A 19151-nucleotide genomic window follows, 5' to 3' on the forward strand; every position below is an offset into this window, starting at 1 on the left:
TTGTTATTTGTGCTTACTATTCTTTTCATCATTTTTACCCTCCTCTGCCCTGCCTTCCTGCAGACCCTTTACACCCTCTGTAGTGTCACAAAACTTTTCTATGCCGTGACCCTCAGGGCTTCAGTGTGGGGTTGGAACTTGGCATCATGCCTTGGACATGGGCTGATTGTCTTGATGCATCAGGTGCTGGTGATTTACAGTCTGGAGGTTTTCTGCAGTCTCCATCATGGCATGGACAGACTCCAGACTGGTTTTCTGTCCCTGTAAGTAATACTTATCTATTGTTGTCACCATGATAAATGCAAATTAGCCTGGATGGAGAAAAGCCCACACCTCTCCCAGCATAGATCAAGTTGATATTGTCCATTAGTGTGGTATAATATGTTTAAAGCAGAAAATACATTTTTAATGGAACAAGTCATGAATTTCTTACAAGCCACAAGGTGAAACCTTGCCCCAGGAGGTCTGATGCAGTACCAATATGCAGCCATGCTTTCCCAAAATGTCCGTAAGCTTCTTGTGAGCCGACAGCTTCTACCTTCAGCTTCTTTTTGATTACATGTCTCCACATCCCCTTGCTGCACTTCCTCATCTCATTGCTGGGGACGGTTTGGGTTGGGCTTCTCGATGCTGTAATGTTTTCCTGCAGCAGCGTGTTGCTGCTCTGAACTCCACATGTCACAGTTCCCTGCAGGTGAACTTCACGTCGGTGGGCAGAGCTGCCTCTTGACCTCTTGGGGGTCTTCTTAACCCATTTACTTCATCAGCTGTGTGCTACAGCTCAGACATGGAAAAACAAACCTGACCACACTTGCAGCCATCCCTGCATCCAACAGCACGGGAGCACAGAGAGGCTGGCACTGGGCAGTGGGACTGGGCAGCTGCAGCAGCACTGGTTCCATGGGGATACTTCCCTGGACAGGTACCACGGGCTCCAGGTCCAGCCTGTCAACACGCTGGGACCACAGAGGGGCTACCCCAGCCAACCCTGCCATGCTCAGCACCTCATGGGACAGGACGTGGGGGGATAAACAAGTGTGTGTGTGTATGCATAGTATAGATTTATATATACTTGCTAATATCCCTCAAATATATACTTGCTGTTATATAAAGATGTAAGAGATGCAGCAGCACTGGACCTGAAGCAGGTGGGGTCATGGTGCCTGTGCAAGGTGACGGGACCTCGATGGTCACCTGGACCCACGGCGTGCAGTCAGCAAAATGCTGGCAGTTCGTATATCCCACTTGTGAGCTGGGAATAGTTGATTTCAAAGCCAACATGGAAAGGATGTGTATGTCTGAGTTCTAATTGTTAACCCATACTTAGGCTAAAAACATTCAAGTTTAAACATACAATAATAGGATACTGAGAAGAGAGGAGATGGCGCTAAAGGCAAGCACTGTTAAAGGGATTCAATACCAGCTCCTGGAGAATAGACACTACTGCTTTACAAATGACCACTGGAAAAGAGATCATGCCAGAAATGGGCTCAGTGCAATCACCAACCCTGAACATTGCAGAGAAATCCCTGAGCAGAGAGAGCATGATTTTTCTAAGCTCTTAGAAGCAGGGATTAAATACAGCATGTGAGAGAGCTCTTAGCACACTAATGATTCGCTAATTCACAGCCATGACTGAGAGATCCATTGTGAATTAATTAATCCTTGCAAATTAGGAAGTGAGTAAACATTAAAAAAATCCAAGTTACTTCACTGGGGGGAAAAAAAGTATTTAGAAAGGCAAGCATGCTGGTGCTTTGCTTAGGAAGGACAGTGCTGAATGGGATCGTGGGGCTTTCTGCTGCTGGTGGGAGGCCCAGGAGGCCTACAGCTCAGCTCTAACGCCTCTCATCACCATCCCACATTGAAAAATAGCAAAACTGGGGAAAAACGGTATGTCAGCCTGTAAAATTAATCCTCCTTCAAGCAGCTCCATTTTGCTCCCCTCTTTTCTTCCCTCAGACCTTACCTCACGCAGGCGTCCTCCTGGAATGCCAAGGCAGCTCTCCAGGGCTGCCCGCCTTCAGTTCTCCACACGGCCCTGTAACCCATTGCCTGCTTTGTCTTTCTTTTCCACAGGACACACGTGCCCTTTCCCTTCGTAGAGTGCTTCCTCCCCTCCCCCAGTCTCCTGCTGTGGCAGCAGGCCCCAAGTGCCTCTCATCATGTCCCATACAGCATCCCCCCAGCTCTTGCAGGTGGCCACGCACTTTTGGATGTCACTGCCCACAGCCCGAAGTTTTACTGGCAGTGTTACACGTGAGAGCTCCCCACCAGGAGCCCCATTTGTACAGAGCTCAAACTGTGGAAGGAGCAGGGCAGGGAGTGCAGAAATAACTCCCGTGCTGTAGTTGTGTCACCCCTTGCCACGCGATGGGATGGAGGGGCTCTGCCACCTCCATGGCCATCTGAATAGGCATGACACAGATCACCTCAAGAAATGCTCTGGGTCGTCTTGCCAGCTGTCTGGACAAACACACAAGGAGGGGAGAACACAACCAACACCCACTTAATGTTTTAACTGGGCATGGGCATGGACTGGTATGATTCACAGAGCAGAGCCTGTGTGCCTGGTTCCTGACAAGGTGTTTCAGGGTAAAGGGGAGGAAATATTAGAAGTTGGGACAGCTGCAGTTATGCTGAATTTCTTCTGTTTAACGTTTGGCAGAAGAAGAATCCTGAGTCTTTCCATGGACTTTGAACCAAGCTGCAGTGGCTGAATTTAATCACCAGGTTTCACAAGTGCCTGTGACAGTTCCCAAAACTGCATTTCACCCGTTACTGCCTGGAGACATTCACTGCAGACTCTTGAAGCTTTTCTCAAAGAAACATCTGCGGATGAGTATTTTTTTACCTTTCAGTTCATTCAATTAATACATAATGAGCAGACTCAGACCCCCAAATCCCTATTACGGTAGAAAACACAAATACATGTAATTGTCCTTCATATCAATTAGGGGTTTTTTCCCTTATAGGGATTCCATGATTTATCTTTAATCCAAGGTTCCATTCCAGAATGAGAACACATTTTAAAAACATCATAGCAAATCACAAGAACTAAGGATTAGCATGTAAATATTGTCAGAAAAGAAAAAACAATTACCTGAAGAATCATAGGAAAAAAATCTGTTGCAAATTCCTTTCCTGGAGAGCGAGTCATTTTAATAAACTTTTTATTACTGTGGAACAATTGAAAGTTATCTGTAAAGCACAGCATCCATTCCAGGAAGGATCTACTACTAAAGCCAAAACCAGGTTTCCATCAGCATGGTAAACATGAAAGGAAGTAACAGAAATCAAAAAACAAAAAAAGCAAGACAGCACTGTCATAGAATGTACTTCCTGAGCTAAAAAAAAAAAAAAAGTCAAATACATCCATTAATTCAGTAGAAGTGGAAGCAAGTACACTAAGAATCCCAAATCAAGCAGAAGGACACAAGGCTGTGAACACTGCTGAAAATGACTGTTGGTTTGGGGTTTTTTTTAGATGCTTCCCTGTCCATTTACATTTTAAAGAAATTACAAGGTTACTGACTCGGCTCATATTTGAATAGTGCTTGTTAAACTCTGAAGCTCACAGCCTCTGGATAACGCTGCTACGCACTTGCTTAACCCTTTACCCCTTCAAAGGGCTTTGCAGAAACTAATAAATTAGCTTTTACAGCAGAAACCTGTGACGGGCACAGCTTAGTGCTGCTCTTCAGCTGGATTCGGGCTCAGCTGCTGGGGGCTGAGGTAGCACAGGAGCCCTTGTCACATCGTTTGACAACATCAGCAAATACATATAGGACCTTTCCTGAGACTCCCTAAAGCTTTTCTGCGCCTCTCCTCCTTCTCCTGATGAGATCCCTGGCTCCCCATGAGGAGAGGACTCCAGACCTCTGCTGTCCCAACCTTCAAAGTCAGGCACTGCCTTGGAAAAGGGCTACAAAATTGTATCTTCTGAAAATTGTCTGTGTGCAGGTGTGAGAGTGCATCGCTGTCGGCACATGTCTGTACGGACACATCTGGAATGGGGAGACAGAATGAAACATCACTTTTGAAACACAACAAGACACCCAGCTGATCACAGGCATTCTTCTGGAAAACTCCTCGGGGAACTCATGTGTCTTGTGGCCTCTTGCTTTTTGACAGAGCAAACCTAGAGCACAGCTCCTCATGTTTAAAATAAACAAGTAAGAAAAAAAAAAAGGCTGTGACAGTGGGGGTTTTGTTATTATTTTACATGGCCTCGTTATGGAGAAGCCAAAACAAGCACAAACTCTGCTTTTCTTCTTCCCAGACCAGCCCATGGAGCATCACCCACCTTCTCACAGCTCGTGGTTGCTCTTCATCTTGTTTTCCTACCCCATGTAGGGCCATGGTTTTCCTACCCCAAAGTGACTGTGCCCCAGGAGCTTGCAAGACTTCCTACCCCTTTTGGTTCCTCCACAGGAATAAGAAATGCTCATCCCTATCATAAAGGACAGTCTCCTAGATGCACCTGAAGAGGGGAAAGAAGTAAAGAAATTGAAGAGGAGAGTTGGTTTAAACCAGACAGTATTCATAAAGAAAAACAAAATAGTATAAAGCCTTTTGATTTAATTGGTAGAAAATTAGTTACAAAAATACAGATTAAAAAAAAAAAACTTAGAGAACATTTTGAGATTTCATATACAATCCAGGACGGACTTGGGTCACACAGACCAGAGACCCTGCAGCTCATGCCTTCCCCTCCTAAACCCTGCTGTTTCCCACTGTCACAGCAGCAGCCAGGCTGCGCCAAGACAGAACCACAAAGTGCAAAACACCCAAGTGAGTGTTTCCCCACTTCCTCAGGTGCTGCAATCCCAGCCCTGCAGCAACAGAAATGGGCAGCAGGTTGGGAATGCTGCTGGTAAGGCCAGTACCCCTGTGGGCTGTCTGGCTGCCCCTGCAGCAGCCCAACCACCGGGGCCCAGGACAACACACAGGTCACTCTTCCTGCAGAGCATGGCCCATGGCTGGCCTGGTTGCTTCATTCATGCTGACAAGGTATTCTGTGTCAAGGGGTCAGGATGTGGTGACAGTACACATATACACACGTACTATAAAAAGCAAGCGTTGGTGTGGGGCCAAGCTGGGACAAAAGCCACATTTACTCACAGAAGAGATATTTTTCTCACAAAGATGAATCTTAACCCAGATCACTCTGCAGTCTCAAGAACCGAGCAGCTAAGAAGAAACAGGCAGTGTAGGAAGTGCAGGGACTGCGATATGGGATGTGCAGAGCTGGGGTACAGGGTACTGAGCCTGGGGTTCCAAGGTGTGGGGAGTCAGGCATCCACGTTGCTGTGAAGGTGAAGCTTACTGAATAAACCAAGCACTTGCTACATTACAGATTGGGCTTGTTATCAGGTGGCATCTGGTAACATCTCACACACACAGAGTGTGAGAATACCCAGCGCTGCCCTCCTGAATGAAATAACTCAAAGCATGCTGCATAAAGAAAGTTCAACTATTCTCCTTGAATGGTCCCTCAAAGTCCCCTATGCTCTCCTCATGATGCTTGGCTCTTCTCCCTTGTACCACCTCTTCAGCACAGGCAAGGGGCTAACCCTTACAGCCTGTCACCACCCACACAGCTTATCAGATTTTCTTCTTCCTATAAGGCGCTTTTGGCCCAGGAGCTGTGTTTCAAGCATTTGGGCTGAGAAGCAGCAGATAAGATTTCCTGTGGGGCCTGGAGCGCTGCTAACCTGCCAGGCAAGAGACAGCTTGAGCAATGGCAAGAGCATCAGCTGATCCTTAACATGAAGACTGGATGGGGGTGTGTGAAAGAAAAGCTGAGAATTACTCAGCTGGTACCAGCCTTGTAATTATTTCCTATCCCAGGAGTTCACTCCCAAAGATGGTAGCGCCAGCTGGTACACAAGAGGCTGAGCTGGGGCCAGAGAGGTTTGGTGCACTCGGTACAGGAGATGGATTTAGGGATGTCAACAGAATTTCCAGATGTTCAGGGCTACTTTTGGAGCTGGACTTTCTCTATGATGAAAATACTTCATGTGGCACCGTCCAATGCCGTATATGACCTCTTTCTCTCCACCTGTAGCAGGCGGAGCAGGTGAACTTCCAACTGCACTCCTATCCTGCCCACATCATGGTAAATTCACAGGCTTTGATAGGCCACCACTCACCACAGACATCAAACTCATCTGCCAGATGCCCTGTGACTCTTCCCCACTCGCCACACAATACTCACCCAGCCACAAACCCCATCGCCTCCCAGCCCTCTGCCAAAAACGGTGACCTGGTACACACAGTGTCACTCCATCCCCAAGGATTCCAACAAAAAGGGTGTCTGGAGCAGCCTTCTCCAGCACAGCCATGGCTTCCCTCACTGCAAGCTCTGATGGTGCTCTTGGGCCCATGTCCCATTGTGGGTGGCGTCTGCTCACTGGGGCTGTGCTCTCAGCCCATTCTCCTCAACACAGCAAATGACTGCAAATGCTTCCCCCACACACACATCCCAAGAACAGATACATCATCCTTTGCTTTTCTGACCAACTCATTTTCAGCACTATCCTGTCCTGGACAGGCTGCAGGACATGTGTTCTTCCTGCAAACACTGCTGCACTGGGCTGAGATGGGACATGACAGGTACAACATCCTGAACTGAGGCCGGTCTGGAGACATAGCCCTGGTCCCCCCGGGGCCATCCAGCAGTGAGTAATCTCTGAGAGACTGTGGTTGAGGTGCCTGTGTACCGGGAGCCAGCCTGCCTGCCCAGGCACCGCCTGCACCCTCCGGACCCAGCGCGTCCAGTCACCGCGCTGGCACGTCCTGCTGCTCCTCACATTCCTCCCCTGCTGTAACATTTCAGCAGCAGAACAGCCCTGGTGAAGCAGGGCTTCAGGACAGGCTGCTTGGGGTTTATAGTTGCTGAGAAACATCCAGATTTAAATGTTTTGAATGAGAGCTTTACTCTGCATTTTAAAACCTCAGCCTCGAGCCAGAACCGACCTTCTGAAAAAGTTGGACAAACCCTCTTTATTCAGAGTGAGTAAATTCCCTGTAAAACAGCCTCTCCTTGGAGAGTGTTTGCTCATGGCAAGGCAGGCCTGGAGCCCAACCCGAGGGAGGGAGCACAGGGTGCAGAGGGTGCCCCATGGCTGCACATCAGTGGCCAACCCACTGCCCATGCTGGCAGCAGCCACTGCCCCCACATTACCCTACCCGCTGCCAGACCTATGCTTTGGTCCTCACTTCCCAAAGTCCCTGTCACTGCACATGCCAAAGGCAGAGCTGCTGTCATAAAACCAGCCCCAGCAAACCCACAGACATGTGGGAGTGATGGATGAGCTGGACCCCTTTCCCTCCCTCTGACAGCGCTCACCATCTCTGCTGGGGCCAGGCACCCCCAGTCCCATGTCCAGCCAGCAGGGATACCTTAGACCAGGTGCAAGCAGAATCTTAACTGGGGACAAATCCAACCTGGATGAGCCCCAGTCTGGAAAACAAGGCAGATCAAGTACTCCTTCTGTGACCCACACTGCAGACTGAGCAGTGCTCAGGAACACCTGCCCAGCTCTCCTCCCACTCTCCTACAGCAAATCCATGCCTGCAAAAGCCTGAGCTGCATTAGGGAGGCCATTCATTAACCAGCCAGGGCCTAGGTTGGACCTGGGGCTGCCTCAGTACTGCACAAGTAGCCTCCTTGTTAGTCCTGGCAGGTTCTGAGTTGGTGCCCACAGTATCACCCCAAGCTGCAAGAGGCAGGAGGGACCGGCCTGGGCGGGTGCACAGGTCTCTGGTGACACGCAGCATCCTTCCTGCAGTGTGGAGCTCCTCAGTCCAGCTGAGATGCATCCTGCTTCCCAACTGCCACGCAGGAAGGGCTCTGCTGTCAGGAGAAACACAGGTGACACCCCCAGCAGGGTTTTGGGCTCCTTTCCCCAGTGCTTGGCCTCCAAAGAAGAAACACAGCTCAGCTCACCTGGCTTTCCCCTCCAGCCCTGAGCAGGGAAGTGGAAGAGCTGTCCTGGCACATGGCAGCCTTGCTGGCAGGAGCAGTTCTGCCCTGCCCAGAACTCAGAGAAAATGGACTGGGACAGAGATGAAGAAGGATGAAAATTGCAGGAATTAGAGAAAAAATCACAGAGCTCCTCAGCTTTAACATCTAACTGGAATTAATTACTTTCTTATGTGAATTCTCTTGGCTCAGCTTCTTTTTCTCTGGGCTTCTCACTTGCTTCCTATGAAGTGCCTGAGCTGAAACATTACCAGCTTTCATGGCAAAATCTTATTTTTAATTATTTTATCAGCCAGAAAGAAGGGGAATGAAAGGTTCTCTCACAATTTTTTGCTTTCATTAAAATTAATTTTTTTTCCTACTAAAGTCAGTTTCACAAGGCTATTTCAACTGGTTGTAATCAATACGAACGGAGGCTTTTAATTATTATTATCTTGACAGAAGCTCCTTTTAAAAGCCTAATCAAAGATATCCCTGCTGTTCCACAGTCCCTCCTCTGGTGCTGCCTTGTCCGGTGTGTGGGACAGCGCAGCCCAGCCCAGCCCAGCCCAGCTGCCCGGCAGGTACCTGCCTTCCATCTCCTGTGCTGCTGTGTGGGACAGCCAGGGCTGCAGAGCAGCCAAGACCACTCAGCACCTCAAGAAGGATGGTCCCCGGCCAAAGCACCGTGTTGGACGCCCCAGAGGGAGCAGGCAGGGGGCAAGGAAGGGACACTCCCGCTTGCAGCCCTGGGGACACGGTCAAATTCCCTCGTCCCGTGGCCACCGGCTGCCCCGAAGCCCTCCTTGGTGGGGCCGGGGGCTGCTGACCATTTCTCTGCTGGTTATTAGATTGTTCACGGCTCTCAGGTTTGTTTGAATAAGCCCCTTTGTTCGGCGGCGCTTTCCCACGTCCCCCCGTTCGCTCGGCAGTCGCGTGTCCCGAGTCAGAGAGGAGCCCTGGCCGCCAGTCCCCAAAGAAAGTTTTCTTCGGAGCAAGACATCTGCGTCGGAGGGAACCTGCCAACATCTGCCACACTTTCCCCCTTTTCAAGAGCCTTTCTTTCCCTCTTAAAAACTGCAGGAACAGATGTTAAAAGTTGTTTTCTTTCTCCGGGGTGTGAAATGTAGACAAATAGCAAAAAAGAAAACTCTAAGCAGCGCTCACTCCTTTCTCTTTCCTTTTTTTTTTTTTTGGAAAGACCAGGAAAAAAGGGAGGCTTTGTTTACAAAGGAGAATCCCCTTTTCTGTGAAACCTGGCAGTGGCAACGCAAAAGGAAAGCGGGAATTTGCAGAAAGCTCCTGTAATGCTCATTTGCATTGGGCTGTTGGGTTCCTACAATCCCCGGCACAGATGTCAGCCTTCCCCAAAGCCAGGGCAGCTCTCCCGCCCGCACCCCCCGCCTCCGAAATAAAGGCTTTTGCCGTGACTGAGAGGTGTAAAATAACTGTTTACAGCAAAAGCTGCTCTTCTTTTTCACTGTGGTGCTGTCTTACAAATGAACCTTGAAATGAGCTCACCCGGAGCAGATGCCCGTGGGCAAGCCGGGGGGCTCGCCCTGCCGAGGCCGGGGCTCAGATGCCCGGCGTGGGCTGGGCACGGGCTGTGGCTGGGCACCCGGGGCCACCACGCTGCCCTTGGCCTCCCCTCGCACCCGGCTGTCCCCGGGGCCCCGCAGCCTTGCCACCACCTCGCTTCCCGGTCTCGTGGAACAGCCCCGCCGCCCCGGAGCTCGGTGGCGGCTCGCAGGACAAAGGAGGCAGTAGGGAGGGTGAGGCAGAAGCCGCGAGTGAAAGTCAAGGAAGGGAGAGAGGGTGAGGAAGGAGGTGCTGCCATCACAGATACCTGAGTGACCTTTCCTGGTGGCACTGGGGGCTGGCCAGCCTTCAGGGCCACTAACATGGGGGGCACACACTGCACCCTGCAGCAGTGCCAACAGACACAGGACTTGCTTCTCAGAGTTTTTAGGTAATTCTGAATGTGCTGACACCCATGCCATGCTCAGCTGGGCCATGAGCTAAGGTGATCTCAGGCTTGCCCCTGCTGCCATGAGTCCCTTGGGAAGGTGCCGCTCTCTGCACAAGGTGCTGGTGGGGGAAGATGGGCAGGCACTTCCAGCCTGGGCAGAAAACTGCCCAGAGCCAGGGGTGTGCTCTGTGCCCCCTGCCCCAGCCCAGCCACTGCCTCCTCCAGGCCGAGCTGCTGGAATCACTTGGCAATACAGAAGCCTCAGCTACACCTTTTATCAATACCAACAACAGTCCACTTCCTGGGTGGACTGGAAAAGGCTTAGAAAACCAAAGGAGTCTTCACTGGTGAGCAGCCCGGGCCGGCTGATGTGAAGGCCTCTTGCATGGGGCGGTGGGATCTCATTTTGTTGGCTCTGAAGACAACACACCTGAGATAAGAATGCCATCCCTTAACCTGGCACAAAGGATAAGTTATTAACCTTCTCCTCCCAACTCTCCTCTCCCAGCACAACCACACCAGCTCGTCCCAGGCCACTGCCAAGTAGGGCACTTATAAAACCAAGTGAGTGCACTCCAGCTCTGCATGTGACTGACAAACAGCCTCTGCCTGCCAGATCCCATGGCTGGGGACATGTTTTCGTGATGAGCCCAGGCAGCAGGGCGTGCAGACATGCTTCAGGTATGTTTGCATTGACACACAAGCAAACACACTCACACCCACATAGTGCTTGAGCAAGGGACAAAGTGATGTCTTCGCTGTTATCGCTGGGGTACGTCCTCACCCAGAGCTGCAGGGGCAGAGGGCTCTGCAGCCACGGCACTACCCCGGGAGATGGAAAATCCCACCAGTGCGTTGGGAGGGCTTACAGTGCTTCTGAACCGCTGCAGCTGCTTCCTCTCCACTTCAGCAAGGTGACACATTTGACACCAATCCAAAGGGCTTCACCTGTGCGACTCAACAGGACACTGCCAAATCCTGCTCATTAGCAAAGCAACTGTCAGAAAGCAAATGCAAGGTCATGAAAAACACCTTCATACTCTCCCCCAAACCAGGCAGAAGTGAGGAAGTATAAAAGTGCATTCTCACCCCACACCAAGCCTCCTCAAAAGGCCCCTCTTCTCCTGCACCAGCATTCCAGAGGAGCAAACAGACAAACCCCCTTCCTCACAAAGGCACCCAAGGCTCTCAGCATGGGGGAAAAAATCAAAGAAGTAAAGCTCCCACAGGACTAACTCACCTCTAGGTTTGTTTGCACCTTCAATACCCTGTAAATTTAATATTAAATTCTACAGAGCAGCCAAAAACCAGAAGAGTTACATATTTCCTGTATACACACAGGTGCAACAGATAATTCAGGTTCCCACGAGGTAAATAAAGTTCCCATGTTTTCCCTAGAGGATTTCTGTGATGGAAACAACCTTCCTACGGGTGTCTGCTGTCAACAGTTTTTAATCGATCATCATTTCCTTGTAAAATAATCCCTGGGAGCAGGAAGTCCTAGCTAGCTGAAGTACTCGGTTATTAAATTAAGAGGCTGTTACAATGATGTGAAATGACTGGGGTCAGGTTAGCAGGTAGAAATAGGCATCACTTCAAGGAGATAGAGGAGAAAAAGATGAGTAGAAGGCACTTTCCCAGGTGTAATTCAACCGCTTCCCGGCTATTGTCTCCCTCCCTGGGAATCTGTGCAAATTGAACGAGGAGCCGGGCAAGCTGCTCAGAGCGCGCCCATTTTCCTTCCCTTCTTCCCTAACAAAAGATCCCTCCAAAGCCCAGCGTCGGAGGCTGGACATCTGTCGCCGTTTGGGGGGGCTGGCGTGGTCATTGAAAAGAAGCAGTGACCTGTCAGCTTTGATTGATGGCCACAAACCTCCGGGCTCGACCCCTCGTGTGGGAAAAGAAGTCCCGCCAAGGAAAGTTGCCTTTCACATGCTAATTCGGGGTTATAAATACAGCCGAGGAGCAGCGGAGCAGCAAAGAGCCCATCTGGAAAGGGAGCGAGCCACTGCCCGAGCGCCTCCTTCCCGTCCCGTCCTGTCCTGCCGGAGCCGGGCCGGCTGCCTGCATTAGGATGACGGCCGCGGCCACCGCCGGCACGCACAAGGTCGCCAGCACCAAGGAGGAGAGGAAGGTAGGTGTCCCCTGCCCTGGGCATGTGAATGAGGGGTGCCGGGCCACTGCTTCCAGGACACAGAAAGGGGACAACGCTTTTTCTCATATTAGAAAGATGCTTTCTCTGAATTTAACTCATGCAGGTGTTTTTCTGCTTCCTTTCTATGCCTTGTCTCTGTTTTGATGGGGTGAACTCTGTTTGAAAGGAGTGGAAGTGGGAGAGAGGTAATGCCACCTCAGGGACAGGCCGTGGCTGGAGCTGGCACACACTCCAACCACATCTTGTCCCTGCTGAGCAGTGTCACCCTGCCCTGGCTTCACACAGGGGAGGGGTCTCTGGCCTTGCTGAACTGCAGCAGGGAAATGAGGGAAATGAAAACATCAACTGCAATTTTTCCTGCTCCTTTTCTTTGCCAGTTAAGGAAACCCCTCATTGAGCGGAAGCGAAGGGAAAGGATTAATAACTGCTTAGACCAGCTAAAGGAGACTGTTGTGGGTGCATTTCACCTGGATGTAAGTGCTCATTTTGTGCGGCTTTTTGTGCTTTTGCTGGTGGGAAATTGGGTTGCGGGGGAAAGGGAAATGCCTCATCTTTAGAGATACTGGGCATGGTGCAAACCCGTCTTTGCCTCTAGCTGCTGTGCTCTTTCCTCATCAGCAGTCTAAACTGGAAAAAGCAGACATCCTGGAAATGACCGTGAAGCACCTCCAGAACATCCAGAGCAGCAAGATGATGGGTGAGTGCCCGCTCCTGTACCCTGTGCCCTGTCCCTAACCCTGTTCCCAGTCCCTTAGCCGGTGCCAGCAGGTTTGCTCCACTGGCAGCCTGGCACATGCACCTTTCAAACCGGCCGAGGCCCAGGCTGCTGCTGGGGTTTGGCTTTCTCCACTAGATGGGGAGATGGAGCTGGGCACTGGTTAATCCACGGAAGGTGTTCTTTCTTTCCAGAGCCGATTTCTGCTTTATGGTGCAGTTTTGCCTCGGCGGCAGGCAGTAGGGCAGGGGGTCTCCCTGCTCACCCTCCCCGTGCAAAGGAAGCATCTTCTAGTAAAGCCCAGTGACTTCAGCAGGGACCCCCAGCAGGAACACCCCGGGCAGCTCTCATCCACTCATCAGCTCCCCTTTGTCTCCTCTCTTATGCAGCTGACTCCAAAGTGGGTCTGGAAGCCCAGCAGAGGTACAGCACTGGGTACATCCAGTGCATGCACGAGGTGCACAACCTCCTGCTCACCTGCGAGTGGATGGACAAGACCCTCGGGGCACGCCTCTTAAACCACCTGCTGAAATCCTTGCCCAGGTCTGGTGAAGACACCTGCAAAGCAGCACTGAGGTCTTTGAGCCCGGCTCAGCAGCCTCTCTTGACACAGAAAAGTCCCCTGAGCCCTAAGGGCAGCACTCGAGGGACAAACCCATCACAGGAGCGCCTGTACCCTGCGGAGAACAAGCAAGCTTCCAAAAATTCTTTCCAGCTGCCCTTGCTGTCAGTTTTCAACCAGGTTGATGCTGCACCTCCCAGACAGGTTCTGCAGCCGAATTTTTCCCATAACAACCCTAGAATGGGGTCATTAGATATGTGGAGACCATGGTAAAGTGTGTTTTCAATTTTTGTCCTAACCTTAGACACTCTTAAGTATGTATCTTATAGATATGTTTCTTTAAAACACTTGTGGAGCAAATCTGTTCCTGTAGGTGTACTAAAGACCAGGGTACTTCAAGCAGAAGTAAACCTATGTGTAGCCTGCATTGTAGAAGGCTGCTATTATTTTTTATTTATTTAATACATCTAAATTATTGTATAGAATCTTCTCATGCTCTTTAGTGTATAATAATTAAATCGTTTTCTTGTCTTACATTCTAAAATAATTAACTTTCTATTAATAAAAATACAAGACAACAAGCAGCAACCCTCTCTGGCATCAAATTTACCTTTCAGATCTCACATAAGCCATTGAGATCCCTTTGTTGGATAAAAGGGTAAGCGACTGGTCTCTTCTGCTTTTTATTTTTATTATTATCCATGTGCAGTGTAGGAGATTCCCGTGTTGAGTCCTGTAAAAATGCTGCAATGATTAGGAGAAAAAAAAAAAAGAGAGAGAGAGAGAAAGGGAGAGACTTGGTCTGGACTTTTTAGGCTGTTTAGAAATGCTCTCTGGGTTGCCCACTTTGGCTGTGCTGTTCCCAGATATCCTGACATTGCTCTTAAACTTGTATGTGTGTGTGTGTGTGTGTGTATATATATATATGTATGTTACATATAGTTATATTTAGGGACTTTTTTTGTTTCCACAACTAAAAGTTCTAAATAAACCTTTTGACGATAACGACTGACATTTCTCCCAGCCTTGTCCCATGTGCTCTGAATAAACAGTGTTTGAGCATCTGCTTTTGTTTTCTTCTTTCACAAAGTTTTTCCTCAATGCAGTTGAAAGAGCTGGTTTGGGGTTTGCCCCTGACACTTTGTAGGAAAGCAGTGTGCACCACACATAGAGACAGCATTGCCTGGATCACAGGAACACTTTAAAAGTTACGAAGGAAACAGGGAGTTGGGTTTATCAGCCTGGGTCGATGCTTTAGCTTTTACTTATAACTGAATCACAAAGATCATCTAAAGGGCAGAAGGTAAAATTCCCTGCAAATTGGACCAAGGAGATTGAGACAAATCTGCTCGCTTGCTGGCAACATTTGGTGCCCGTTTTTCATCTCAAAGGCAGTTAAAAGTTCCTCACAGCAGAAATAAAAGAGCAGGGAGCTCTTAAACAAACACCACGCATACTAATGAATGGCCCCGCAGTTCAGAGGGGCTCATTATGCAGCGAGATCTATTTGACGAGGTGCCGAAGGAGTGAAAACCAGCACCTCTGGGTTTAGCATCTTTTTCTGTGAAGCTTTCCCTTTTATCCAGCCCTCTCGAATAGCCATTAGGAGCAGTGGCATAGGGGTGGTAGGAGAAACAAGTGGCCTACACATGGCTGCAAGGAGGCAAGGTAGGTTTCTTCAGCCATGGGGTCAGGTGTCAGGTAAAGACAGAATTCCACAGATCTTACCTCAACCTCAGTTTCCACCTTCTGCTTGAAAATGAAGACTTCCCACTTTCCTGATGGGGCCCTTTGGAGTGATCACCAATGTGGAAAACACACATCATCATCATCACCATCATCATCATCATCATCCCACCGCAAAGATCCAGAGGAGGGTGGGAAGTGGGGCCACCGCAAGAAAACCACGGCGGTGAAGCACACAGAAAACTCATGGATAGAGAAACCAATCAGGCAAAGAAAACTGCGAAATCCTGGGAGAGAAAAGACATTAAAGATCTTCCCAGTTTACTATCACACACACTGCTGAGTTCAAATAAAAACCCCATCCCATATGAGCTCCCACAGCTGCACCCACCAGAGGAACCTCCACTGCACACCAGTGTGACCAGCAAGGAGAGCCGCTCCCTACCCCAGATAGGGCCTGAAGTGTTCTTATACTTCTAGATGGTGTCAGTAATGCATCTCATGACACTCGTGGCCACCTTACTGTTATGTTGGGAGAGACTGTGATGAAAATATTTTACTACAGTTTGACAGCATCATCTTAAAAACATACATTCCCTCTAAAAGCTGTAAATCCCCAGTGACTGTAATTATTAGCTATGGTTACTGTGCTGAAAAGAGATCAGCAGGAAAGATCTATTTCCCACTATCTCTGCTTGTTTATTTTGTGTCTTTGAAAATACTTTGTCGTTAGTGAGTTTTATAATTTCCTGTTTCTAATCAGTAAGGGCTTTTTTTCTGTTGTGGGTGTGGAGGGAAGGGTCACATCACAGCTGGTGAGAGAGTTTTAAAAATAGGAAAGTGAGACTGCAATACTTGGCCAACAATCTCCAGTAACAGTTTTAGTACAAGACACTCATTTTTCATTGCCTTCATTTCAAACAAAGAGTGACTTTTTTTATGATCTCTTTGTCCTTTATCCAACCAGTACAGTGGGAATCCATTGCAAGTCACTAGTTTTCAGTAAAAAAACCAATGTTTATGCAGAAAGGCAGAGGATTACTCATAGTACTTCAAACACATGAATTTCAGCTTCTAATTATGTTTGACAAAGGAGCTCCATATTTATTTCAAACCCATCTGGTTTTACCAAAGCCAGGACTGTACAAGAGCAATAGTACTTTGCTCTTCAATATAAGTACCTCTCCACTGACAACCCAAAAAAGCATTGCCAGCTGCTACCATCTTCTCCCCAGGAAAAGGAATAGAGCAGCTCCCTCAGCCAGCTGGCCAATGCAGAGTGGAGAGCACAGTCCTCATCACCTGGTGAATGAAGCTGTCCCCCACACAGGCTCTGGACACAGTAGCAGAGCCCAGAGAGATGTTGCTTTCACATCTGCAGACAGCACCAGTGGCTGTGTCTCTGGACTGCCAGAGGTGCCACAGCACAGCTCGGGGATGGATCCCCCAGCACCCAGACGAGCACCTTGCAGGCTGCACCCCCATTCCCAGCTGGGACTGCATTCCCAAGGCACAGACAGGGTTTGGAGGCACAGACAGCAGGGAGGCTGCACCTCACGTGCAGGCTGAAAACAGCCAACACAAGCACCCAGACCAGATTCCTCGGCTCAGGCATGGCCAGACAGACCTGTTTGCTGGAAGCGGTCACAAGATGCATCGCATCTCCCCAGCACATGCAGGGCTGGGACAGCAGCAGATCTGGGCTTTGTCCCCTGCCAAAGTGCTGTTCCAGACGTGTATTTGTGAATGGAGAATTAAAAAGCAGAGATCAATTGCTGTGTACACAGAGATGTGGGGAAGGCTGGACCCGAGGCCCAGGACCCTCACATGCGTTCAGTACAAAGCAATTACTGATTTTTATAGCAATAGAAGCCCAGGTGGATGAAACACCCACATACACAACAGTTTCCTTTATATAAACTTCACTCCTAGACCTGCTCTCATGGAAACCAAGAGGAAAACTCTCACTTATTTCTCAGAAAACAGGACCAAATCCTTTCCCACTACGAAAGTAGAGAGCTTCATCAGTATGTAACAAAACCTGGGGCCCTGCCATGCTGTCTTCTCCCAGATACGCACAACCCTTGGGGCCTCTGAGCATCTCTGCCTTTTCCCTTACTCCTCCTCCCACCCTGAGGGTTCCACAGCCACTCTCAGTAACAAGGCCAAAATGCTTTAGGGATTTAGGAGTGGTGCTGAGCCCCTGCACATCACTACTTGAGAGGGCTGAGCACAGCACCTTGAAAGGGAACGTGAGCTATATCTTCAGTTGACCTCTTTGCTGAGTGCTCACTTTGGCCAAAAGGAGATTCAGTGTCACCAGGGTGACCTCTCCAGTGGGCCTGGAGGGGCTCCTGATCCTCTGCACTCCCAAGCAAGCGGCCTTGCAAAACCCCATGCAAAAGCAATTCATTGTTTTCAGACTGATTCGAGCCACACTGCCATGGCTGTGAGTGCTTGCAGATCACTGGCAGAAGTGATCCTCTTGGGAGGAAAGTGAAAACAAACCCACCATCAGCAGAACACCAAAGACTTCACTTTCCCTTTATATATGCAATTATCCCACAGCTTCCAGCGTATGCATTCCTGCCTTAAGAGGGACATGCTCACATTTCATCTCATGAGAAGAAAAGCTGTGCTAAGGACCTAACCCAAAGTCTGTCACATTCTTCACAGCTTTCACATACTCATGAATAATGCAGCAGAAGCTGAAGTCAGCTCTGGATCTGTTCTGCACTGCTGAGATATTTCATCTATAAGTCTAAGTCCTGGTGAGAACGTGGCTTGAGGCATCACCACGGACCTACCAGAACCTGGGAACGCTTTCCTCTGAGCCTCTCCTATGACTCCTGCATTAGGTAGCATAAATTGCATAAATCTTACCACATATTTGGAATTAAAAAGCATATTAGAACAAGTTTCCAACAAGTCCACCAAGCAAATGGACTTCTTCAATCAATCCCACACCTGCTGCCACAACGAGATTGGGTCCTCTAGAAATAGCTCAAAGGGCTCTTCTTCAGGGCTGAAGGACTGTCCATTCTGCTCTGCAAAATGCCATTGAGGAGAAATAGGAATGATGCCACCTCTCCAGGGTCCCTTCCCAAGGAGGCATGGGGAAATGGCAGCACAGAAGCTTAGTGGCTACTGGAAAGCTGCTCCGCAGGGAATGACTTGCTGGAGCAAGAGGAAGGATGGAGAAACCAACACCAATTTGGCCCTTCCTTTACTAGGAGTTCTTCCAAACCCCCTCCTCTCTGCTGCTGCACCTGTCCAGCCTCCTCCTCCTTCACAGCAGCAGGAGTCTGCTGTAGGACAACTTCTCACTCAAATTGGCATAACCTGAAAGTGGCTAATTGGCAGCCCCAGAAGCATCTTCCCATGTTCGCACCATCTCCCACTGCTCAAGCTGTTTCTCTTCCACACAGGTGAGAAGAGAAGATGTTAGGCAGGATGGTGAAATGAGGCAGGAGAGCCATGGCTGAGCTCCTTGGGACAGAGCAGCTCCAAAAACAAGGGCAGAGTAACCCTGTGTAGGAGCTGGGACTTTCCTGGGTCCCTCTGGGACTGTGGGAAGAAACCACTCAGGAGCAACCACACAACCTCAAACCTCTCTGTCCCCTGCCCTTCCCCTGCCCTACCCTCCTTAGCCTATTGTGGGTATTAAAGTACAAAGCAAAGCACTTTAAAATAAGTACCCTTCCCACTGGAGAGGCTGTGAGAACAAGCAATCCACATGGGATAGCAATCACATCACCTCATGTACTCCTCAAAAGTGCTGAGATAATATTATGATAGATAGGTGTGAGAGAAGAACAGTCTGGTCACTGAACACAAAATGAAAGCAATATCTGGACAGACAGGTTCTCCAAACCAGACACGTTGCTGTTGAAATACTCTGGGCAAAAGGAGACCAGTGGCTCCTGGCATTTCCCATGGTTTGGCACTGCCCTCATGAACACACCTGTTAGAAAACCTCTGCAGGAGTCCAGGGCTTTGTCCTGCCTTAACCATAAGAATCCATGAGCAGAGAGCACTTTCCACCACAGAGCCAAGACATCAGAGGAAAGCCCTGAGTTTACCAGCACAGTTGAC

At 49.3% G+C, this 19151-nt stretch overlaps 1 protein-coding gene and 1 long non-coding RNA gene across 5 annotated transcripts; one reads left to right on the plus strand and one right to left on the minus strand.

Annotated features, from left to right (window-relative positions):
- Window positions 1-3250: 3250 nt before the first annotated feature.
- On the minus strand, window positions 3251-18599 carry LOC116449032. Its single transcript, XR_004242204.1, has 5 exons — window positions 18399-18599; window positions 15099-15343; window positions 13981-14103; window positions 4307-4483; window positions 3251-4007 (listed from the first exon to the last, which is right to left on the minus strand). It is a non-coding gene; the product is annotated as an uncharacterized LOC116449032 (long non-coding RNA).
- Window positions 10488-14432, plus strand: LOC116449031 (transcription cofactor HES-6-like). 4 transcript variants are annotated; one of them, XM_032120164.1, is made up of 4 exons: window positions 10488-12072; window positions 12471-12566; window positions 12712-12790; window positions 13198-14432. In XM_032120164.1, exons 1-4 carry the CDS (start codon window positions 12013-12015, stop codon window positions 13641-13643), a joined length of 681 nt encoding a protein of 226 aa, XP_031976055.1. In that variant the 5' UTR covers window positions 10488-12012; the 3' UTR covers window positions 13644-14432. The 4 variants fall into 4 exon arrangements, with proteins under 4 accessions (XP_031976055.1, XP_031976056.1, XP_031976053.1 ...); XM_032120165.1 differs by having other exon boundaries at window positions 12715-12790; XM_032120162.1 differs by lacking the exon at window positions 10488-12072 and having other exon boundaries at window positions 12088-12566.
- Window positions 18600-19151: the final 552 nt, after the last annotated feature.

Source organism: Corvus moneduloides, chromosome 10 (genome assembly GCF_009650955.1).
Source record: "Corvus moneduloides isolate bCorMon1 chromosome 10, bCorMon1.pri, whole genome shotgun sequence".
Classification (NCBI taxonomy): domain Eukaryota; kingdom Metazoa; phylum Chordata; class Aves; order Passeriformes; family Corvidae; genus Corvus; species Corvus moneduloides.